The sequence below is a fragment of the Vipera berus genome, assembly GCF_964194415.1.
Source record: "Vipera berus genome assembly, chromosome: 7".
Classification (NCBI taxonomy): Eukaryota; Metazoa; Chordata; class Lepidosauria; order Squamata; family Viperidae; genus Vipera; species Vipera berus.
Genome location: NC_138209.1, coordinates 43,162,119 through 43,187,285, shown reverse-complemented (window position 1 = coordinate 43,187,285; position 25,167 = coordinate 43,162,119). Strand labels below are relative to the sequence as shown.

Genomic DNA, 25,167 nt, shown 5'->3' with positions numbered 1-25,167 from the left:
CGGAGGTTGGGGGGACTTCTGCATGACTCCAGAGGTTGGATGCAGCCCTTGGACGACTACTTCAAGCTGTTGCCTCCCAGAATGGAGCTTTCAAGGGCCTGTCCAAGCCTTAGAAGCATTTTCCTAGCCATTTACGCCAGGAACAGAGGTTGGGGGGGGACTTCTGCATGTTTCTGGAGGTTGGATGCAGCCCTCAGAGGACTGCTTCCACCTGGAACTGAGCCCCGGATGCATGCATAAACCACCCCCACCTCCGTTCCTGGCACAAACGGCTAGGAAAATGCCTCTGAGGCTTGGATCCACTTCTGCTTTGCAGTCCCGATTGGGCTGCAGGGGGGCTGCAGAAGCATTTCCCGGCCTCAAATCTGGGTGGCAGCGGCCTGAAAAATGCCTCCGGAGCCTGGATCAGGCTGCGGGGGTGCACAGAAGCGTTCTCCAGCCTCAAATCTGGACAGCAGCAGAACCATGGCAGAGAGGAGACAGATCTTTTCCAGGTGAGTCTGGCGCGGCAGGGAGAGGGAGGGGGAAGCATGCTGTATCTTAGGGGTTGGAGAGGCCTTGGGGACCTGTTCCAGCACTAGGCCCTCCATGGCCTTCCCAAACCTGAGATACCTCATGTTTGTTTAACGAGCCGCATGCAATTTAACGAGCAAGGGAATGATCTCATACCTTGAACGACATTCACTCTACGAGTTTTCAAATTACAAGTGGAACGGGCAGGCTCCATTACACTCGTAACTTGAGGACTACCTGTAATTAAATGCATTTTTTTCCTAGACGTTATTTCTGCTCATCAAGAAAACTTCAAGAAAGCACTCAGGTTTATAGATCATGCATCTTAATCTGTGCCATAAAAACTGGATCCCATAAATGCCTTTACCAGTTTTTGTCCAGCAAATATACAGTTTGCTTCTGTAAGAGCATGCTTGAAAAAATAAAATTCTTTCTGACGTCACATTGATTTTTGAAGCAGAGGAAGGATGTTTTTACAAAAGCTGCAGCATCCCTGCATCAGGTGATTGCTATTTGCGACCTTTTCAACTGGCTTCCGACAAGCAAAGTAAGTCGGGGAAGCCAGACAACGTCATGATTCACTTAAAAACCTTGTCAAAAAGTCATAAAATCAGGTGTGAGACTCACCTTGCTTAGCAACAGAAATTCTGGTCCCAACTGTGGATGTAAGTTGATGACTGCCTATACTTGAATTGAAAAAAAGGGTATTTTTCTTAAAGTCATAAATTGTGCAAATGTTTTTTAAAATACTTTTTGCCAAACACCCTTACACTCATTTACAATAGGTAACTTTTTATCTTGTTGAACATACCTGCCCAGCAGTCTTGCTCACTTAAATACATTTTGTTTCTAGGCAGGATAAGAATTTTGTGAGAGGTGTACTCTTTTCCATGTGATGTTTTATTTTTCAGTGTACGATTCCTAAACCTCACTTAAACGAGTTCTTTTACCCTAAATGGGTAAAGGGGGAGGCAGACATACTTGCTTCTCAAGAACAGACCAAGAAGAAGAAAGGGAATGAACCAGGTTTGCAAAAAACAAGACCTGTGAAGACATGAAAAAGTGCTGTGAACACTTGCGTACAATGTAGTAGTCTGCATATGTATACTTTTTTCTGTCTGGGCAACCAGACCAACTAAGTCATCATTTTTCCCCCGATCCTTTTTCTTCCAGTCTTTTCCATAACTGTGTATTTCACAATATAACCTTGAGGGTAGGAAATTTTATTACATTTTATTTATTTAAAGAATTTGTTAGACTGCCCTACTTACAGTTTGCGATGTACAGTTAGTACCTCAATAAGAGTGCAAACTAATAAAATACAGTCAGTGCATAGTTGAGGCTGGGCATAGTAAAACCGGGAGCTTGTTGGGTTGACTAGTGAGGTAAACTTATTTTAAATAAGTAAAATAAATAATGGCTATGTGGTCTGGTTTTAAAACCAATCTGCATTTTTTACTAATTATTCACAACAACTAGCTTTATTCTTCACTAAATTGATGCCAATTTGTTTAGAGAAACTTTGACTTGGGGAGGGGAAAAATGTAAATACCTGCATAGATCTTTAAGGAACTACCATAATAAATTAACTAGGCTATAAGTAAAAGATGCTTTTACCAAGTTGCTTTCCAAGTGACTATCTTATAATACCACCTGGTGTTGAGGAGAGTAATAGCAGTACAATGTTTTCCATTTTTGTAGCAGTTGATCACATAAGTTTGAGATGGTAAATACTCCCTTTCAGATGAGCTCTTTAGTGGTTAGCTTAAATTCCTTCCAGTAGCTGACATTTATTGGAAATGTTCATTCCTAGAATGCTATAATTCCTTCTAATAATTGAATCATGGAAATAGATGAACGTCTGCAATTAGCAATGTTTAATTGATGTTGCTGCTTATTGAAAGAAGAAAGAAAAGCTTTCCTGACCATCCTTTTTACCTTCGGCAAAAGAGGTTGTACAAAAGCTGTTAATACTTTACTGTGTTTTAATTTATTTAACAAATGGAATAGACCAGACATGTCAAACACAAGGCCCGGGGGCCGGATCAGGCCCGCAAAGTGGTTTCATGCGGCCCGCGAAGCCATCTTGGAAACAGTGAGGGAACGGCCCCCACTGCCTTGGCCCTGGCCCAGAGACCCTCCTCCTGCTAGAGACCCTCAGATCTGTCCCACTCCTGCCCAGGCCCCCATAGGCACCCTTGATGCGAACGATGTAGAGCTGGCCATGCCCACCCAGTAGGCCATACGCACTTTAGCCACGCCCACCCAGTAGGCCACGCCCACCCAGGCCACACCCACCTGGCCCCCTGAGGGCAACCGCAATGCTGATGCGGCCCTCAATGAAATTGAGTTTGACACCCCTGGAATAGACCATTCTTCCTGAAAAAGATGTCTTTCAAATCTGATAAGATATGTCTCTCCTAACCCCCCAGCTAGCATAACCCTTGGCCACATAGGATGATTATGCCTGTAATCCATCCCATTTGGAAATCATTGACAGCTTTTGTAAAGTACATTTGTACTTCACTGAGAAAAAACACTGGGGAAAAGAGGTATGGGGAATCCAGAGCTGTAACTTATAGCATTCTTCTTCATTCTTGGCTACAATGATTGAGATGAAAAAAGTTATGTATAGAATCATTGGGGGCCCATCAGATCAAGTAATCTGGCCTACCAAATAGCCATGAAATTAATAATATTCTTGTCCATGTAGCAAGGTACCTGTTGAACCTACATTCTGAGTTTCTGCAGAATTCATGCTAGGAAGTCCTAGATGACAAAAGGAATTTAGACATCACTGCCTTCAATGTAAACTTAGCCGATTTCCCCTGATTTTGCCTGCTATATTGAATAGCCTTAAGACGTTATTATACTAATGCAAACAAAGAAAAAAATATGCCTGGTAGCTGTGCCAAAGTGCAAAGGCCTGAGCGAGTTCTCCTTTGCTGTAACTTGCTTCCTAGATGTCCTAATGTAGCAGGTTACCTGGCAGGAGAAAATAAACTTGGAGTATTGTTTTAAAATGATTGAATTGTTTTGGAAAGTGCTATTGCTTTATCTAGGAAGCAGCATTATTGCTGACATCTCTCTCTATGCTGGCAGGCGTAGGAACTCCCAGGGGAAGGCTTACTACTGTGAAGGCCTTATCGGGATCTTCAGCTAGTTCTGGCCTCAGTTCAAAGGTGCCCATCAGAGAACCAGGACTTCGGAGAACCTCTAGCATCTCTTCAGTCAGCAGCACTCAGAGTGACCAAAGCACTTTCAGCAATAATTGTAAGTCCATTTTGGAGATTATTGTTTGTTTAACAAATAACTGAATAAAACCCATCGTGGTTCATTATAACTGCTTTTTTCCTCAGCTAAAAGTGATTACTGGTAATTCCAGAATGCCAGACATTCAAACTCCTACATTACAACACCACTCAATAGCTTTAGACAGTGTTTGGGCCCAAATAATTTAGATCAAATTTATCATTTTCGTTTTGTAGGCTTCCTAAAAGACTGTTGTTCACAAGCATTGATGAATGCTTAGAAATGCCTGGCTGATATACAGAAGGAATTAATGTTGCAGCTTTCTAATGAAAGTTATTGTTTTATTACTGCTTTGAAATGAGTAAATTAAGCAATGTGCAGATTTGCCAACGGCAAGATTGGTGTGCCATATTAAAGAAGAGCGATCTTGGGCTAAAATGTATGAGCTAGGAAGGCAAGCAGTACTATAGCATCAGTAATGATGTCTTTTTGCTTCCCTTGCAATTTTGAACCACCATCCCTCCTCCCCCTCCTGTGTGCAATGCTTTTTAAAAGAACAGCCCTGCGATTTAAGTTTTGCAGCATGCTTTTCTCCTAACCACAGATTGGCTCTGAATTGACAGCCATGTTGGCTCCCTTGCCTGCCCACTGGTTGGTCTGTTTACTTCAGTGCCTGAATCACCTAAGGAGGTTGTAAACAGTCTGTGCAATTCTATCCTTGCTTCTAATGAAGGAAACGGTTTTCCTTCTTAACAAAGAAATGTCATGGTTTCCAGTTCCAAATTTAAGATTCAACAACGGATGACCTTTTCTTAAGTCTGATTTGCTAGTTGGATTAAGCTGCTCTTGTTTCCTGCCTTGAAGCTTACTATTCTCTCTACCTCCCACCCACCCCCGCCCACCCTCGATTGTAATTCACTAAGAGCAAGCGTGGAGAATACGCGAGGGTGAACATGGCTGCAGTCTTTCAGGCGCTGAGCTTGCTTTGATCATTTTAAATGAATGTACCAGGAGGACATCGCAGTTGCACAGAAACCGACTTCTCTCCTCATATTTTCATCAATTCTACCCTCACACCACCGGCAGACTCAGGAAGCCACTACGATGTTACCTTACTGACCTTGCTGGTAGTGGGATCGTACAGCTTTTGTATCATTCCTTTGTTAGCCACATTTTCTGGCAGAAGAAGTAGGTGACCGTCCTTTTATATCTATATCCCTATACTTCAATCTGTGCATAGAGAAAAGAGGCAGCATGTCTTGTTTTCGTAAATGAAGTGAATGTATCAAATGAAATGCTTTTCCATTCTGTCTGTCTTAAAAGAAATCATGATGGAGAAGAGAGGGAGGAGTGTGTTTAATTTCTCATGAAGTAATGCATGCTTGATGCATATTCTGCACCCATAATAAAATCTGAAAAATACATTAGCCAAATTCATTTTCAGCTGTGACTTTTGTGTTCCTGGTGATCTTATACCTAATTATTATAAGTATATGCTTCCCCCCCCCCAAAAAAAAAGCCTCTGCTCTCATCCTCCCCCTTGTCAGCATATGCACGGCTTTGCTCAATACACTTCAGAGTTAAATAAATTATCTGCAATAACCACTACAGAATTCCTTCCTGTCAAGATTTAAACATCTTCAGTAAGACAGTTATAAATTATAACCTAATGTATAATTTTGCATGATTGCAAATGTGCTCTTTTAAAAAAGTCAATCGCAGAATAGCAGTTCTTCATTTAATATAGACTCTGTGCTTTGTGTAATTTGCTTATAAATTGTGTAGGTCCTGTAATATTTGTGAGCATGTTTTTATACTAAACTGTTATCTTCTTCATAAACCTCAACATTAATCAGTTGTCTTGCCTTATAACTGCAGAATTTAAACTGAGGCTGTTTAACAGCTGCCATTGTCTATAGTCTGAATGGTTCCTCAGAAATGTAAGTCAAAAGAAGAACATAGTGGAACAGTCTGGAGAAAAGGGATGAAAAAAGAAAAATCCCCTCTGCCTTTTGCATATTTCAGAATGTTGAGTGTTTAAAATGTACTGTCTCCCTTCACAGGAGTAGCCATGTAGCATGAACTCTGAATGTGGCAGTTGTGTTTGAAATGATAAAATAATAGAAATATAACTTTAAATTACCTGCAATTCTTTAAACTATTTAAATAATAGGTTACAATATTTTAATGATCTTATAGTAGATAGTTATAGCTCATACTGCTAAGTAAACCTTTCAAAAATCAATTCATTGTCCATAAAGATTCTCAAATAAATAGTTTTTCTTGTAATATTGGCAACAGAGGAAGCATAACTCTTCAGATTACGAAAGTATTGATCAGAAACACTTGGTCAGTTTCAGGAACAGAATAATTCTTTTCATTCTAGTATCTTTTCACAGGTACTGAATAGAAAATTGAATATATTTGCTTCATTACCTGAAAATAGCATCTTTCAGACAAATAAACTAGGATAGCAATCTGTTATTAATTGGTTAGTATATTTCACATCATAATCCAAAATATTGTTCTTTTTGTTGTTGTTGAATCAGTCTTAACTCTGGCAATGATGTAGTCAAGTCCATGCAATTGACTTCTGTAACTAAGCTAGAACTTAGACTAGAACATAGGCTTCTTTGATCCTAGCATGTTGTCTTAACCATTAGACTATGTTCGCTCTGATATTAGTGTGTGTATGCATGCGTACATTCGAATCACATTTTTTCTATTTTTATTTTTTTTGCTTTGCCTGCCTGGTGGGATGGAGGGTTTGTTGTCACTGTGTGTTGGGGGGAGAGAGCACAGGGGGAGGCTCAGCTAATCTCAATGTACACATGTTGTACTTTGACAATAAAGGTTTATTATTAAGACTAGACCTTACATTTTTCTTGGCAAGCTTTTCCAGAAGTGGTTTGTCATTGCCTCTTTCCTAGGGCTGAGAGAGAATGACTGGCCCAAGATCAGTAAGCTGGCTTTGTGCCCAAGGTGGGATTGGAATTTATAGTCTTCTAGTTTCTAGTCTGAGGCCTTACCCACTACACCAAACTGTCAGTATTGCTGACAGTAACGTGCAAGAAGACAGTATTGCTTTATTTGAAACAGCAATTTTTTCTCACTGATTTAAGGAATACTGGTTTTGATTTTTATCCTGTCTTGTTGCCCAGTGCACAATTTATCAGTTAACAGCAATTTTAGCCACTTTTATAAGATTTTAACTAATTCAAACAAAAAAATAAGGCTTGTCTGCAAAGAATAATTTTAAATTTTTCTCGTACAAGTAGAAGGATGGGAGAATAAGCACATCTCTCCAGGAACGTGTTCTCTAGTTTCTTCCATGTGTCCCACCAATGGACATGAGAAGTGAGAATATCTTTAAGAAAGCTCTCCTGCTGATTACAGTGGTTCACAGGTTAAGTGGTTCACAGATTCATGTTGAACTAGCCAGGCCCCAAACTCTTCAAGGTAAAAACTAAAGCTGAAAAATAATTGGCACATGGTGCAGATTTAGAGCAGATATAACGGTGTTATAACCCACTTACAACATTCTTCTCCTTGGTGTACCATCCTGCTTTCACCCAATTCAGAATGATTCTGTATTGCTGCCACCACCACCTGCAGCTCGCAGTCAGGGAGCCCCCTCAGATGGAGTATCTGCTGTTTTTAGAGAACCAAAAGCTGAACAACTATGTCAGGGTTTGCGTTTTCTACTTTATATGGTTTAGGCTTAATTTCAGTGTGTTCACCCTCTTTCCTATTGTTGACCATCAGGATGGTAAGGGAATCAAGTGTTTCCATGGAGTTAGATAATAGGGAGCAGCAAAACTGTGTTTGTGTATTGAGGGCATTCCAGATTGCACTTCTAATGCTAGGGCTTTCTTCCTTGTGGGTATAGTTTAATGTGGATTTCAAACGTGTCCGTTTATTTATGTCCAGATGCCGATAGAGGATAACACTTCATTCAGCTGATGATATGACTTGATATGCACAAAATCCTATGATGTAAAGTCTGTTACTCTTTAGCATCACTAAGCCTTTTTTGCTGTCTTCATTGTCATGTATCACATCTTCTAGGATACCTGCAGAAGTACGGCAGCTGTGTAATTGCCACAGAATATTTTGAATATTCTCATAATGTAGTCATTAATAAACTGGCAGTTTATGTTTTTTCCCCAATAGCTACAAGTGCTACTATTATCAAGAACGGAGAATGGGATTCCAAATCTGCATGTCAGAATGGTACTGCCGGATCCATCTCTCTAAAGCCAGTGCCCAGGCCACGAGTCCTTTCTCTGAAAAGTACACCGAAAGGTATTTGATCTCAGCAAGGATATATGAGGCAGTAATAGCCATTAGTGAGAAACATACTGGGAAAGCAGATTGTTGATCCCTGTTGTTTTCTTGTCCATAATCCTGATAAAAATAAAGAGTTTCTATTAAAAAGCTGAGATTGATTAAAAACCAACACTTAGATTTGCAGCCACAATGGTTATCTTTTTTTAAAGTTGGAAGTAAACACTTTTAGAACTATGAAATTGCATTAATAGACAGAAAGGTCTTACAATTCTTAAACCAAAAAGTGGATTGTAATGATTTTTTTTGTCCAGGCATTGGTTATCTTGATAACCTAAAAGCAGTTTGAGATCAACTAATAAAGGTCCCTGAAGGTAACTTTCTATATGAGAGTTTGGTAGCTGAGTAACCCGACTGCTTTAGGTAGATTGGAACGTAATTGCTTAAACAAAATATGATGAGCTACAAATGTATCAGTATTAAAAAATTGGATGAAAACTGGCTCTTACTTTGTCTACATAGATTGAGCAGGAGATTAGAACTACAGAATTTACAGTTTCTTCAAATCTTGATGCAGAAATAAACAGTAAAAGGAAAGATCAGGAATTGAACCCAGTGTTTTTATTTAAAGAAGGAGCATTGGCTTGCTTTCTGTTAGAAGGTTGAAGTGTCCTGAGAAGGACCTGCTGCTAATTTGGATCTTCTCCCAACCTTCATTCTGCAGACATAGGATTTGAAGAATACAGGGTTGGATAACCATTTGGAAGATAACAGATTGGGGAAGTTTTTTCTCAGTGGACCCAGTGTATAATAGAATCTCTCAGTGGGAATTATCCTATGTTCATCTTCCATCATTGATTTTGAAAGAGCAATTTTACATATGTTGGATGAAAGAAGAGCAGAAACTGGAGAGCAGCATCTGGGTTTTCCTTAGAAAGAATTGAAAAAGCCTTAATCAACTTGGTGCCTTCCAGATGTGTTTGGGTATAGAACCAATCACTCCCAGCTAGCTGTGGAAGCTGAATATGTAGCATGCTTCTGCTAACTTTAAAAAGAAGCTGATGTTTGTCCATAGTTTTGAGGTATGCTTGATACTTTACTAGTACTATATTCTAACACAATTATTTTATGGATTTTTTTTCCTTAAGGAGCAAAAGGTAAAATAGGCTTAGTGAACCAATGTACTCCCAAGTCTGGAGTTCTTCTTCCAGGGAAAAAAACAAGTGATCTAAGAGGAAATCAACGATTAGGTAAAACGATCAGTTCATTCTTGCATTGTATTCATATAATTATGATAAAAACTTACATATTTTATGCCTCCTTTTCTATCACTGTTAGATAATTGGTATGGCATTTGCTCAGTTTACAAGACCTAGGTTGGGAAATTGATTAAACCTAGGTTTTGAGTATTTTGCTGAATACAGAACGATTTCTGTTATTTTTTTCATGGTCTGGGCTAAATTCTCATTTAGTGAGTGTATCATATTAAGATTCCTAACTAGCATTGAAGAACCTAGGATGAAGCCCAACTTCAGCCACAGAAGCTTACTGAATAATTTATAATCAATCATTCTCAGTCCAACCTATTTCACAGGCAGTTTGTTGGAGAAAAATGGAAGGTGAGAGAACTATTTTATTTTACTTATTTTTATTTATCAAATTTCTACACTGTCCAACTCACCTAGGTAACTCTGGGAAGTTTAGATACCACCGTATACTTTTTCCTTTCCTGAAGCGAAGATAAGTTATAAATCTAACAATTATACCAACTTGAGAACTCTGATTTCAGTTATAATTGCATATTCATTTCTGAAAGATCATGGGAAGATATTTAATTGAGAAGATTCCACACATTCCTTGTCTCACATGAAAGTAGGGAATAAATTAAATCTTACTGACAGGCTTCTTTTCCTAAGGGTTTTCCAGGAATCAATAATTAATGATAGGCTGCTACAATTAGATTAAATTCCCTGCTCTATCCTGTCTGGGGAATGCCTGCAAAGTGTTTTCTATTCAGCCTACCTTAGGAAAAACAGATCTTTGGATCTTTCTGTCTAAAGATATATATTGCAAAACTCAGTAAAGCTAATATCTTTAAAATAAGAAGGTAACAATGCAATCTTGCATGTAGGAAGATTGTAATGGAAATTTTAATTTTAAAAAATGAAACCAAATCTCCAGATTAGAGGATTTTAAACTTTTTCAGGTGAGAGACAGAGAGCTTCCCAATACCGCCTTAGAAACCCTAATTAAGAGACAAAACTTGAGTTATAGAAAATTGACTGCCTATTTCACTTACTGTCTCTTAATGGGATTACAATTTCTCATGGAACCCAGAAGTATATTGGGAGAATGGGAGAACAAAAAAAACAAGGGAAGGAAATGTTCACACAAAGAGTTAAAAACAAATCAGTATAATTAACCTACCTGTATGGGTTATATAGTATCTGCTTGAATAAAATATCAGACCAAAGTACATATCCAAATTTTATTATAGAGAGGGTATTTGGAGAAAAGTTATCTGGGCCTCATGTTTGGATGACTTCAGATATCCAAACATGAGGCCCAGATGACTTTTCTCCAAATACCCAGTATTCTTTTTCTTTGAATACTGTTTTCACCCTTTTATTAAATGTGGAAAATAAGTGGAAGCCATATTTTGGGGAAGACCAGTTCTTCCTATGTCCAGTCGAACTAATTGAGCCAACTGTGCTGTAATGGCTACATCCAGCCAAACCCACCTTCCGTGTTTGTTTGTGTGTGTGTGTGTGTGTGTGTGTGTGTGAGAGAGAGAGAGAGAGAGAGAGAGAGAGAGAGAGAGAGAGAGGACTGAAAAACTTACTAATTTTCATAGGATATGGTCTTATGGAAAGGTATTGTGTGGATGAGACTGCTTGAGGGAACAAATGATTAATTCCATGTATGTACGACTTTAATGATGGGGTCATGAGCAGCAGCAGTCAGTGCCTTCAGAAAGACCTGCTATGGAGTAGCAGGCTTTGAGAGGAAAAGGCCCAAGTTCCTCCTGATTATCTTTTCACAAATATTCCAGAAGCAGTATCTGCCCTTTATTAAAAGCAGAACTTTTAATAAGTGGAATAAAACCTTCTGCTTTTGATCTCTTACTATTAATATTAAGGAGCTGATACCGAGACAAATATATTGACTTCAAGATTAATAGCCAAACATATTTAAATGTTTTTGTAGGTAACATCTAATATGATACTATGGAAACCTCTTGTAATGTGTTCATTTTGTAGGTGAGTTACATTGCCAAATTAGAATTTTATCTTTTCCAGGACCTTCAGCACAAAATGGATCCAGGCATTTATTTTCAGCATTCAGCTCTGGTGAGTAGTTTAATCGCTCCCTCCCCACTCACTCCTAAATGTTTTATGCCATCAAAGAAGATTCCAGTCCTGAAATGTATATGTAAGTGTTTTGGAAATGTTAAGTTTGTATAAGTACATAACTTAAGATGCTGGATGTTTTCTGTGTATAATAATTTGATGCTTAAATGCATAGGTCTCACATTTAAAATTTGTGTACATACGGTGAATGAAGCTGCACAACCACTTTCCACTTCTTGATCAAATGTTTATGGATTACTTGGCCCACTTGGACCAGTCATAGACAGGTTTGAATGTTTTTGTCTATATGGATTTAATTCTGTAAACTAGATTTAGCTGGAAATAAAATAAAAACTGGTGATACGATCCACTTAGAGGACAAAATAACTATCCAGCATCCTTCTTGTTCTCACTGATGTCATCAGCTTCATATATGATTATTTCATGCTTACATTTAAAGCTATCATCATCATCACATTTAATTTTACCCTGATATAATAAATATATTATTGATTCTGTAGTTTTCTAATAAGGCGGTGTAATGAACAATTAAAAAGTAGACTGGTAGAATTAAACCCTTCCTTGGAAAGGAAACCCATTTGCTATTTTAATGTATTTTTCTCTCCTAGCTAAACTTATAAACAAGAAGATAAGTAAAAAACACAATTCACTAGTATTTGAAGTGAACATTTGTATGCAGAGGTTAAATGTATTACTTTATTTTTAAAGTTTAATAAAGCAATAACAGTAATAACAGTAACAATGGCTATGTGCCCTTTAAAAATTGTTTGGGAGAAGTGCTTTAAACCTGGCAGGAGCCCGCACAACATTAATGCTCTTTATTAAAGCTCCCACATTTTTTTGAAGTTTCTGTGCAAGCCTGAAATAATGGCATAGCTGCTTTAAGAGTTACTTTAAAGATTTTGTTCATTAATTCAAATCATTACTGCTTACATTGAAGCACTTCTTCCAAATAATTTTTAAAGGATGCATAGCCATCATAACAACCACATACATATATGGTATGTAAGTAGTATGGTATATATCTAACAAAATTTCAGTGCTAAAAATTCATCTTCGTAATTTGATTATATTGAGAAAAACTGCTAAAACTGAAGGTTAGACTTTCTTGAAGGTTAGAATTTCTTGAAGGTTAGAATTTCTTGAAGGTTAGAATTTCTTGAAGGTTAGACTCAGTAAAATCAGTATTTACAATTGGGGGAGGAATAAATAATGAGAACTGTGTCAAGTCAGTTTGGTTTAGGGTTAAGGCATTAGGCTAGCAAGTGGGCGACCATGAGTTCAAGTGTCGCTTTAGCCATGAAAGCCAGCTGGGTGACCTTGGGCCGGTCACTCCCTTTCAGCCCAACTCACCTCACAGGGTTGCTGTTGTGGGGAAAAGGAGGAAGAAGGTATGTTGGATGGTTGCTTCCTTGATTTATTTGTAAAAATAACAAAAATGGGATACATATAAATTAATTAAATAAATAAATAATAGGAATTTTTTAAATCTTTCTGAATTCCCCAGAGATTCTTTTCTGCAAATTATCTGTGTTTGCTTAGTTACTTCAGTTCACCATAGCCCATTTCAGCGCCCCCCCACCCTTGGCAGTTTTAGAGGATAGATAGAAGAACACTCCAACTCCCCCCAAAGTATGCCCACGTCGAGCAAGGATGTCAAACTGATCGGATAGGCTCTCTTATGTTTTATTCCAATTGGACAAAATTAAGTCAGGGTTTATTTAAAAACTGTCCAGATGTCACTTAGGTACATTACATAAACTCTTTACTGGTAGACAGAGTCCCTGAAAGGGCCAGAATCTCTGAAGGGGCTAACATATTAATATATTTCTTTTTATGAAGAAACCGCTTCTTCTTAAGCAATCAGGGCTAATTAGAACATATGTTCTTATTAAGAATAGAGTGAACGAGGGGACTGAAGTCTTCATCATGACTGTATTTGATTATGTTTATCCAGTCAGTCAATCTTTTATTAAGGTCATGGCCTATAATTAAAAATTAAAACATTAAAAGAAACAGAACAAAGCCTAATAGTATATTACAATTAGTGATGAGATCATCAGCGGGTAGTCAAAGTCTGCCTGATTTTGTAGACAGTATAACAGAATTTAGCTATAGGTGATTGTATCAGACTAATCCAACAATAACAGCTGAACATAAAAGATATCAAGATTTTCCAGCTAATTTGCTCTGTGGGGAGTTATGAGTCTGTGAATCTTTAGCGAAGGTGCAATATAACAGGACATGATCTGTGGTTTCAATGGCCACTTGTCCATAGGGGCACAGTCTCAACTCCTAATGGGCCTTCTTGGGATTGGGCTTCCAGAACATCAGACTAGAGTTAGAGTCCTCCACAATTTAGAAACAGTTATATAAGTATTTCATTGGCTTAGGAGGATGGGGGCTGACTGCTAAAGAAAACATTATTGGATAGAGTATACAGGTCCTGTTGAAATTATGTTTATTACGGTATCTACATTTCTAGTTGTGTTCTGGAAATAGAACATAATTTATATTTGATTTGATGTTTTAAAGATATTTAAAATATTAATAGTGAAGCCAGCCATGGCCCAAATTTGCATCTATTGTAATGCTTCATGCAAAAAAAACTCAAGTTGGCAAATTACTGAAAACATAAAAGTGTGTAAAAGTGACAGATATTAATTATATTAATGTTTTATTCGGCCATCTCAATTATTCAAATAAGGTCCAAGCTTTCAAATTCTCAGAACTTTTCATTAGCCACGATTAAAAACAAAATAAATGGAGATGGAAGAAGGGGAAAAAATCTAGTGTTAAAATCACAGAGTCTTCATCTTGTCACATACTTAAGACAGAAAAGGAAAGGGGGTTTCATAATGGTTTCAGTTTGCATTAATACCCATGCTTGCAAAAAAAGGTTGCTTACTTTGAAATGTGTATCTTGTGAGTGAAAATCAGTCCGATGAATCTACAATTTGTCCAGGCATCAAAGAAAATAGTTGTGGATCTGGATGGTCCCAAATTGTTTTCTTTTTCCCTTAAGTTGGAAACAAAAGAAACAATACTACACGCAAAGAGAATCTGGTCCTCCCCCCCCCCCCCGATCTCCAACTAAGCTGTAAAGAAAAGTGACAATAATTTCAATAAGTAATGATGAACCAGAAAGCTCTGTCCCGAAAATAAAGCTATTTGAACTAAAGTGGTATGAAGGAGAGACAATCCCAGTGTCATGAAAATGGCACTCTTATCTACTTTCCTACCTAAAGCATTTTCTTCTTGAACTTGATGTGCTGAACAGAGACATGGCAATTCATCAGCTTAAACCTCTTACCTTGGTTGATTTCAATATTCATACTGAGATTCGTTCACACATATTTGTCCTTCCTTGCCACATGTTTTTGATAATATAGATATGCTTTTCTTGCCTTCTTCCATGTCCAGTTGTTTGCATAAGTTCCAATAATCTTCAGCACTGACCTGAACGACAATTTTCTTTGCTGCACTTCTTGCAGTGGTGTAATTTTGCCAGTTTTCTTGGGTGTTGTGTGTGTACCAGTTCTTGCTGGCCACCTTTTTTCAGTATTGATATTGAGATTGCTGGCCCCAAATGGGTTTACAGTTTCATGTAGATTGTGGCAACTGGGACCTACCATGACTTTTCTCATGGTAACTGCCCCAAAGACTTTCTCAGACAGCACTTCTGCTACAACTGTATGTGAAGCAGCTGTACATGTGCACATGAGGAAACCCAATCTGAGAAAGCCATTCCAAGCGAGTTGTTTTTCTTACTGCTTCAAGAAGCAGTTCGATTCATTTGCACCACTGTGCTTTTGAACATGTTACATAATCCTACTAACTAATACATAGCCTCCAACATACAGCCTGATAGAGGCAAAATTTTATATTCTCTTGGGTCGAACAAGAGATTCTCTGTAATTCATGTCATGAATAGGTTGCTGTCACTTCAGCTTTTGGCTGATGCCATTTAGGGTGACCTACCTCTGCAGGAATGAAGAACTAATTAATACAGCCTCATGTTGGCAAGGATATTTTCCTGAATGTGTTTGAAGAATTTCCCACCTCTTACATCATTGAGCTTATTAAAGCCTGGCCAGAGTTTAGGCTATTTTTCAAATTCTCTGTTGATGTACTTGTTATATAGCAAGTAATCAGAAAAACAGCAGCACCTCTAGTCAGTTGTTCTATGGGTTTGAGATAAGGATCAAATGGCTGGAAATATATACAGTACTTCAAACAGAGAATACCAGTGTTAAATGAAGCCTATGTTTGTGCATATCTTGAAATTAATTCAGTCCATTTTTTTATATTTAGGGCATTCCTCATGCTAGTTGGCTGCACCAGTTCAGCATTTTTGAAACATCAGTTACAACGTTTCCCATCTGGAAAATTAGAATCAGTGAATCGTAAATTTGTGGGTGGCATACAAAGTTAGCTTAATGATTTTTTTTCCTTCTGAGATGTACCTGGAAATTTAAAGTGACAAGTTCATAACTGATACAGCTTAAAGCATTTATCCTACATTAAGATTACTGCTTACTTAATGACAGTTCAAACACACAAAATTAGCCTAATCCTATAGGCAAAGAACTCTGTTTAATATTTTTATAATCAAACAGAGAATATTGATACAGCCACAAACAAGAAATCTACTTGTGTTTGATCACAAAGAGCCAAATTATTGTTGTCTAGTGTTGCTGGGTCAGATAGCTTTCAGAATAATAATGAACATAAAATTTGATTTACTAAAAACTGTTAATATAAGGAATGGTTTTAATCTATCTTGTGGAACATTAAATCTTCTCCTCTAGTGGTCCTGAAAACTGAATGGCATGATCTGTGACATTGCTGGCTGATGTATTCAGCTTGGGAGACCACCCACTTCTTTCTCCTCCTCCCACTTTCTCTTGCCACTGTACCACACATTTGATTAAACCTGAACAGTGTGATGTAATTCAGAGCTGCTTCTAAATAACAGAGCAGTTTTATTCTCAGGGTGAGCTTTGTTTTAAAGCCTCTTGCTGATAGGCAATGAAGCTGGCAGCAGGCTTTACTTTGTGGATATAGTATTTTCCTTTCTGGATTCTTTTAATTTTTCACCTATTTGTGGAATCTCAGTGGAGAAATGAAGAGAGGCTTTGATATGTTGTGAGGTTGTTTATCTGGCCAGCTACTCCATGGCTTCAGAGCTGAGTTACAAAGATAGTATGTGACAATATATGGAGAATGTTTCCTGGTTGTTTTTCTTCAAAATCCTCTAAAGACATGTTATGGTCCCCAAAATTCTCCTTATCCAACATGCATATTCAACTAACTGCAAAAGGATTACTTCGAAATCTTCGGCTTCCCTCTGGATATAGGAGAAGCACAGTTATTATTCATGCAGGTTAGTATATTTTCCTGTATGCCTGGGGGACATCTTGTTGACTTCTCTGGCTGTTAATAGCAACTATGTATGGTTCAGTGTGCATTTCTTTCTCACAAAATTTGTCCTTAGAAAATTCAGCAATTAATCCATTTTTCAGTAGCTGAATGTAATGTGTCTGTTTGTGTGTGTGTGTGTGTGTGTGTGGTTACCTGTAGTGATTATGTTAAGCCTGACACATGTGTAATCTTAGAAATTTAAAAAACATCATTTTAAAGTGAATTTTTGTACACCGGTGACATGCAATGCATGGCCATTTAGCAGATGTCTATAGGTGTTGAGAGTTTTGAATTTCAATTCTATATCTTTCTTAATCTCTTTAGCATGATAGTACATGGAATTATGAAAGTCTGTACATGAATTGGGAGAAGAAATTATTCTATATAAGAAATAATTTTGATTCTAGGGCACATCACTAGGCAATACAAATTTTGCAGTTGCAATTAATGAGATTGGTCTTTATTTTAAAATGGGTGGATTCATTTTGTTCAACACTTTTCTGCATTTGATTAATGATTAGAAAATGCAGTTAGGGGAATATTGGCATGCAGACTTTAAAATAGTCTCCAGCAAATTATATAAATTATTCAAAGCCTTCTACTATTGTTTTACCCATATCTATTCTCAGGCATGAAATTCTGACTATGCTTCTCATTTCTGTCCCCACATTTTGTGGGCAATTTATTTTCAGCCTGGCTGTGACATCTACCATAGCACAGTAATCTCTTCTAACATCAGAGTGTCTTGAGTATTTTTCGTATTCAGGTTAGCATGCGAGTGCCCGTGGCTATTCTAATCTTTCCCTTCAGTAGCTTAGCACAATAGCCAGTCTAAACACACAATAAAACTTAATTTTTATAGTTCTGTTTCCTAGAAAATAAATCATCTAATCAATGATGTAGATTGCACGCGAAACACCAAAATTGGTTGTTCAAGTAGCTTTGTATGCTTTCTGCTTAATAGCCTCTCAATACTAGGTGCTGAAAAATTAATTAGAAAATTAAAAAAACAGAATGCATATGTAATACATACTGTATACAGTTGCAATTATCTCAATAGCTTGATTTAAATAACTGCATATGTCAAGGCTGCTATGCATATAATCATATAAACATTGATTATCATTTGTTCTTGTCTGATATGACCTGAATATCTTCCTGAACCCAAAGTGAATTTTCAAAATGTGCTTGCAACATTTTTTAACAAAATAGGTTTATCTATGATCCTTACAAATGAATCCACAGAGGATAGCATGTTGCAATGATTGTGAATATGTATACAGTATGTCTTTGATATGCAGACGAAACAGTGTTTGGCATGGTGTGGACTGGAGAGTTTAAAAAATATAGAAACTATTCATCTCATTGGCCCTATTACTGTTTGTTAAATAGCTAGATGCAAGTATTCTGTTTTGCCTTCCTTCCAAGTAAAACACTTGGCTGGTAAAAGCTGTGGCCCAAGGAGCTTGGCTTAGTTTTGAACCTAGATTCATTGATGGCTTTATGAAGCAATAATACCAGTGTGTTTTCCCCCAGTTAAAGCACACTGTCTGTGGAAGCTGTTGTGTATGTGAGTCAGAGCCATTTGGATTGAGAGTGTGTTAGTGTGTGTGTGTATGTGTGTGTGTGTGTGTGTGTGTGTGAGAGAGAGAGAGAGAGAGAGAGAGAGAAAGAGAGAGAGAGAGAGAGAGAAAGAGAGAGGTGTATAATCTGAGCACAACCATTCTTTTTAATCCATGTTTAAATATTTTTATTGGCTTGTATGAAAATAAGTCCCTGTTCTGGCATTAATTCCATCATGGCATAAATACTCTTGAAGCTGCATTGTCAGTTTGGTTATATAATGCTGAATTACAGTTGAAATATATTTAATACAGAGATGTTGCCCATTGAAATGAATCAGAGCTGATTATAAGTCATCAAAACATAATTGATCAGTAATGTGTGCATTTCCTTTCTCTGCCTAAATAGTGCTTTGGAAGAATCATTCCCTCCAGCATGAGAGAGGAAGGAATGTGGTAATAGTAATCTGTGATTTTACCATAGTACCTTTTTTTTCAAATCTCTGCTATCTAATTATTTAAAGGCATCATTGATGTGATTGACAGTGTTGCTACCTCACTGAACAGGAAACAATGATAGAATAGAAGCAGCAGGTACAAATCTTCTAATTAAGGTTAAACATGTTCCATCATCTGGGCTTCTGAGGAAATATAGTCAGGATGGAAATTTGAGAAACATTTTGTGCAATGTTTTTAAGACTTGCTAATTTTAAGATATGTGGACTCCAAGTCCCAGAATTTACCAATTCCCAGGAAAAACTGGGAGTTGAAATCCACACATCTTAAAAGTTTCCAGTTTGAAAAACATTGGTTTAGTCAGATTAGATATTGCTATGGAGTGTTGTGTAAAATAAACCCTCGAATAAAAATTATCACTACAGCTTAGTCCTTGACTTAAGACCACAATTGAGAAAAAAAAATTCCATTGATAAACGAGATGGTTGTTAAGTGAGTTTTGCCCCATTTTGCAATCTTTCTTGTCACAGTTGTTAAGTGAATCACTGGAGTTGTTTAGTAACACAGTTGTTAAGTGAACCTGGCTTTGACTTTGCTTGTCAGAAGGTTGTAAAAGAGGACCCAGGGATACTGCAACTGTCATAAATATGAACCAGTTGCCAAGTGTCCAAATTTTGATCATGTGACCATGGTGATACTGCAACAGTCATAAGTGTGAAGAATGATTATAAGTCACTTTTTCAGTGCCGTTGTAATTTCAAACAATCACTAAACAAATGGCAGTAAGTTGAGGAAAAACTCTCAGTTTCCCTGTCAGCTCCTAATACCATTCTTTGATGCCAAAATAAAATTAGTTCAGTTTACTATACAGTGGAGGTCTTTCGAGTATTTGAGAAGTTCTAAAATGTACCTAGAGTTACTTTAAAGCTGTGTATTTGAATGAAATCTTCATTAGAAAATAATTGATGACTTCTATTTCTTATTAACTTAAAGGCATATTTTTATGATTTTTTTTTAGCTGGAAGAGTTTGTATTCTGATTTTTAGATAAATAAATATTAATATCCCCAGATTGCATTTTGCAAACTGATTAGGATGAACATAGCTAGTCTTTAAGTGAATAAATATGACTTTATTGTTGTTATGTGCTAGATAGTCCAAAAACTGAAACATGTCCTTTAGCTTGAAATTGGTTGTTTCACCATTTCTAGATGTATTTCAGCACTATTCTGATGTTGCCAGAAATATTGCAAACTCTCAGCGGGGCCATCTAGCTGTGAGCGAGTTAGCTGTGAAAGAGTCCTCTTTCCAAATCAAAACACGCTAAGATCAGAACAGCTGGTTTTAATTCAAAACAGTTTCTGTTTGAAATATTTGCAGTTTGATGAAACTGACGTGCCAGTTGCAAGCTTGAATTGAATAATCACAAGTGGGTATCTTTCCTGTGATAGAAGGGCAGTTTATTTTTATGGAAACATTTTGTCACAGATGCTGATCCAAGTGAAAACCTCCTACACAGTTAGAAATAACTTGCCTTTAAATAACTTGACATAGCTCCAGATACGGATTTGCTTACCTTCTATATTTAATATGAGTATGTTTTGTACCCTCCTTCTGAGCTTCATATCAAGAGTCAGTATGGTATATTGATTAGGATGTTGGAATCAAGTTGAAGTCCCATCTCAGTCCCAGAAATTCTCTAGGTGATTTTTGGTCAATTTCTCTCTACCTTATAGGTTTATTGTTCTGAGCTCAAAAGTAAAGGGAAGTCTTAGGAGTCCTATCATGTTACATAAGTGATATGCCGGATTAAAACCATAGTGAGTCCTGGAATAATAGACAATAATTGGGTCCCCATTTCAGCATCCCACTCATCCATCTTTCCTTGTGTTAATTTTTCTTCCTGTCTGCATAAACAAAATAAATTTATGTAGACAGCAAACAGAAAAAGATTCTTTTACTCTATGTACAGGTAATTCTCAACTTACAACCACAAATGAGCCCAAAATTTCTGTTACTATGTGAGACAATTTTTAAGTGAGTGTTTACAACCTTTTTTGCACAGTTGTTAAGTGAATCACTGTAGTTGTTAAGTTAGTAATATGGTTAAGTGAATCTGGCTTCCCCATTGACTTCGCTTGTCAGAAGGTCACAAAAGGTGATCACATGACCCCAGGACACTGCAGCCGTCAAAACTATGAAATTGCCAAGCATCCAAATTTTTATCACATGTCCATGGGGATGCTGCAATGGTCGTAAGCATGAAAAATGGTCATAAGTAATTTTTTCAATGCCACTGTAATTTTGAATGGTCCCTGAACAAAAGGTTGTAAATCAAGGACTACCTGCATTGTACTTTAAAACACACACACACACACACACTCAATTAGGAGATTGCACAAAGAAATACAGATTGAAAGATTCAAGACCAGCTCAGGTTCTGCTTCTCATCCCTCCAGGCTAAATAAGTGTTGGTTCTTTGCTGATGGTGCACCTGCCTGTTTGCAAAGTCCCATGAAGCTCTTAATCTTCTGTAATTCAGTCAGGAAGGCCAACCTCTGTTGCACAAAGAAATTTGTTTTTAACCTTTATGGTTTTTATAGTCTTTATGTTTTAATTCTTGACTGGGAGCTGCTCAGAGTCTAGATGGACAGCTATACAAATGTTTTAAATAAAATAAAAGCCCTTTTGTGCTTGTGATAACTGTGGTGAGTGCTCTGTACCAGTAGCCATCTTGTAGGTAACATTGACAATGTAGCTTCTATCTCACCATTAAGAGGTTTGCAGCTATCCACTCCTTTCATCATGCAGTTCTATCAATTTAACAGTATTAATTCAATACATGTCTTCATTAAGTATAGGACTGCAATCTAAACCCCGTCCAATACCCTTTTAAAGCCTTGCTTCTGGCATGTCACCTGAGACATTTTAGTGTTATGGTTGAAAGCTATTCTGAGTTTAGAAAATTGGCACTTACAGACAGCCCCAAACATTTGCAGCTATATTTCCATCTTGATGAATTAGCCAACTTGGGGAAAGGGGCAAGCCTTTCAAATGAGTCAGCCTTCAATATGATACCAAATTTCCTTCTTTGACATTTGTTTGTTAGTGCTTATTATCTGTAATACCTACTTACCCCATGTAAGCTGCTGGATGGCTCTAAGATTATCACTTGTGGCTACTGGTTTTTTTTCCTAAGCTGAATTTATACATATGTTTGAGATAGGCTTATAATGTTGAGATAAGCAAAGAAATGCTATTTTTGTTAATAGCTGATATTTATTCAGCTGTACTACTATAAGAGTTGGAGCTGTATTGCATGTTGTTAAATACTTTTAAACAATGCTTATTTTAGTTTCTAGGAGGACGAAATGCATTAAAGGGTAAGATTTTAATGCTGATTAGATGGTCATTGTGGAAAACAATTTGCTGCTCTTTGTAACCTCTATTTTGAAACAGATGTCATGTCTTGAAATTACTGATGAAAGTTGGTAGTTATGTGTTATATTGTTCTGCATATAAACAGATGATTATTTTTTTATTTCTCTAAAATGTGGGTGGTATCTATATTAAAAGAAGGGAAGATGTGCTCTGGTTATAGCTGACGTTATTCAGAATTGGTGGCTCACACTTGGTTGACTATTGTAGTTGCAAGGAGCCAGGGGAGTATTGTTTTCACTCTTCATATATTGGGTTTTTAATTTTTTGTAAGCCACCTACAATCACTGAAAGTTACAATTCTAACTCATCTGCAAGATAACCAGTTGGGGAAAGTGGGTATATCTGCTTAACCCGCCCCCCACCCTTGTCCTTTTTAAAAAATATAAAATATAATACAATAGTTGAGTCATGGAGATTTTAATTGTTGCTTGCTTGCAAACAAAATTAGCCTCATGCTTCTGCATAGTACAAAAGCAGCCTCTAGGGGGCTGTAGAAAAAGCATCCATCCTAACAGGTTTACCCTACTAGAATTACTACAGAAAACAAATGCCTTTATCTGTTGCATTTCTCATTTTTGAAGAAAAAGAAATGTCTTACCTTTAAATCTCTCTGTGTGCATATCTGGACATATATATAAAGTGATCAGGGAGATAGATATATTTTAGGTACAAATTGTCTTTGACTAAAATTTCTGTTACTAAGCAAGAGACAGTTATTAAGTGAATTTTGCCACATTTTATGACCTTTCTTGCCACAATTGTTCAATGAATCACTGCAATTGTTAAGTTAGTAACATGGTTGTTAAGTGAATCTGGCTTCCCAATTGACTTTGCTTATCAGACGGTCACAAAAGGTGATTACCTGATCCTAGGACACTGCAACCATCATAAATATGAACCCATTGCCAAGGATCTGAATTTTGATCACATGACCACGGGGATGCTGCCACAGCCATAAATGTGAAAAATGGTCATAAGTCACTTTTTTCAGTGCCATTGTAACTTTGGTCACTAAATGAACTGTTGTAAGTTGAGGACTATCTATAATTGCTAAATATTGAACTTCATAAAAATAGCTGAGTTTTAAAGACACGGATGGCATGAATTAGGCTATCTGATTTGAGTTCATTTTTTGAGCAATAGTAAATTATAAGTCTCTCGGATATTTCTATGAATACATAAAGAGGTTTTTAAAAATTCACAACAAAACCAGTTTATTTGCTGAATTCTTAATTCCAGCTATTTTTGCAGATACATAGCACTTAGAGGATTTATAGTTAACCAGAAGGAATTGCAAAGCACTTCAGTTAATTGATTGCATTTTGCAAAAATTCTCCATTTGAAAGAATACTTAAACAGAATTTTGGCCATAATTTTCTTTGTTCGGTGTTAATTTTTTTAAAAAATAATCATTACAAAATGACACAGGAAGGGAGAATACTACCACAGTCTCCCCAGTAAGTATATATATAAGTCCTTTCTCTTAGGGAGGTCCATCTAGTGGGACCAAGAAGAAGGGCCTTCTCCATGATGGCTCCGTCCTTGTGGAACACTGAAATATAATTGGCCCCCTGCTTGACACTCTTTCAAAAAGCCCTGAAGATACAGATAAATGGAGGAAGGTAGAAATAAATAAAATGTAAGTCGTGACCCACTACTGGGCCGCATGAGTGGCTGGCTGGTGCATGTGTGCACATGTGTACAGCCCCACTCACATGAGCATCAGGGGCATTTGTGGCCCCACTTGCACGAGCATTGCAGGCATTTGCAATCCCATTCATGTGAGCTTTACGGGTGTTCATGGCCCTACTTGTGCAAGCATCACAGGCATTCACGACTCCACTCGTGGGCATTCGCGGCCCCACTCGTGTGAGCATTGCTGCAAGCATCACAGGCATTCGTGGGCTCACTTGTGTGAGTGTCACAGATATTTGTGGCCCCACTCGCCCGAGCACTCACTTGAGCAGTGGATGTTCATGCACACACGCACACGTATGTTCACACCCCTCCACAAAACCATCCCTTCTTTCTCTCTTCCCCCCACTCTGGGCTGCCAACCCTGAAAGGCTGGGAAACTCTGATGTGGACCGATCCCTGCAGCCCTACTGTATAATCTGAAATTAAATCCTTGGAAAGAAAGGGTGTAAAGGTAAATTAGATGTTAAAATGTTAAAGAGCCTTGGTGGAGCAGTGGGCTAATGCCTCCTTAAGTAACACCAGCTGCCTGCAATTAGTGCAGGTTCACATCCCACCAGGCTCAAGGTTGACTCAGCCTTCCATCCTTCCAAGGTAGGTAAAATGAGGACCCAAATTGTTGGGGGCAATAAGCTGACTTTGTAATAATGCCACGTGGGGTGTGTGAAAGCCCTAATAAGCAGGCATAGACATAGAATGAAGGCTACTGCTAAGTTTGTAAAGCCGCCCTGAGTCTTCGGAGAAGGGCGGGTTATAAATGGAATTAAATAAATAAATAAAAAAATAAAATGTATGTATCATTTGAAAAGTGAGGGGGAAAGTGCCTTATCAAATGTATAACACTTTACACTGAGAATTGATACAGAGACAGTTAAGTGAATTTTGCCCCATTTTACAACAAACATTAGGCCCTATAGACAGTTCATTATATAAATTGCATTAAGTGTTCAAACTGCTTGCCATTTTACATACTGTGATTGGCCTGTGGGGCCTGACTTCTGGTATGCCATGTATATTTTAATTTAGCTCTTCTCAGAGCAAAGAATGATTTACACCAGGGGTGTCAAACTCAATTTCATTGAGGGCTGCATCAGCATTATGTTTGCCCTCAAAGGGCCAGATGGGCGTAGCTGGGTAGGCGTGGCTGGGTTGTCACAGCCAGGTTGC

General features: G+C 37.6%; 1 protein-coding gene across 4 annotated transcripts in view; it reads left to right on the top strand.

Moving 5' to 3' along the window:
* The window catches only part of MTUS1 (microtubule associated scaffold protein 1), a 111,010-nt gene that overhangs the window by 46,665 nt on the left and 39,178 nt on the right, over positions 1–25,167 (top strand). For 2 of the 4 annotated variants that reach the window (XM_081333115.1, XM_081333116.1), the window contains exons 4-7: positions 3,580–3,786; positions 7,939–8,070; positions 9,201–9,302; positions 11,352–11,402. In XM_081333115.1, the coding sequence (XP_081189241.1) occupies positions 3,580–3,786; positions 7,939–8,070; positions 9,201–9,302; positions 11,352–11,402 (492 nt within the window). The remainder of the gene's footprint in view (positions 1–3,579; positions 3,787–7,938; positions 8,071–9,200; positions 9,303–11,351; positions 11,403–25,167) is intronic. The other 2 variants (XM_081333117.1, XM_081333118.1) reach the window with 2 other exon arrangements.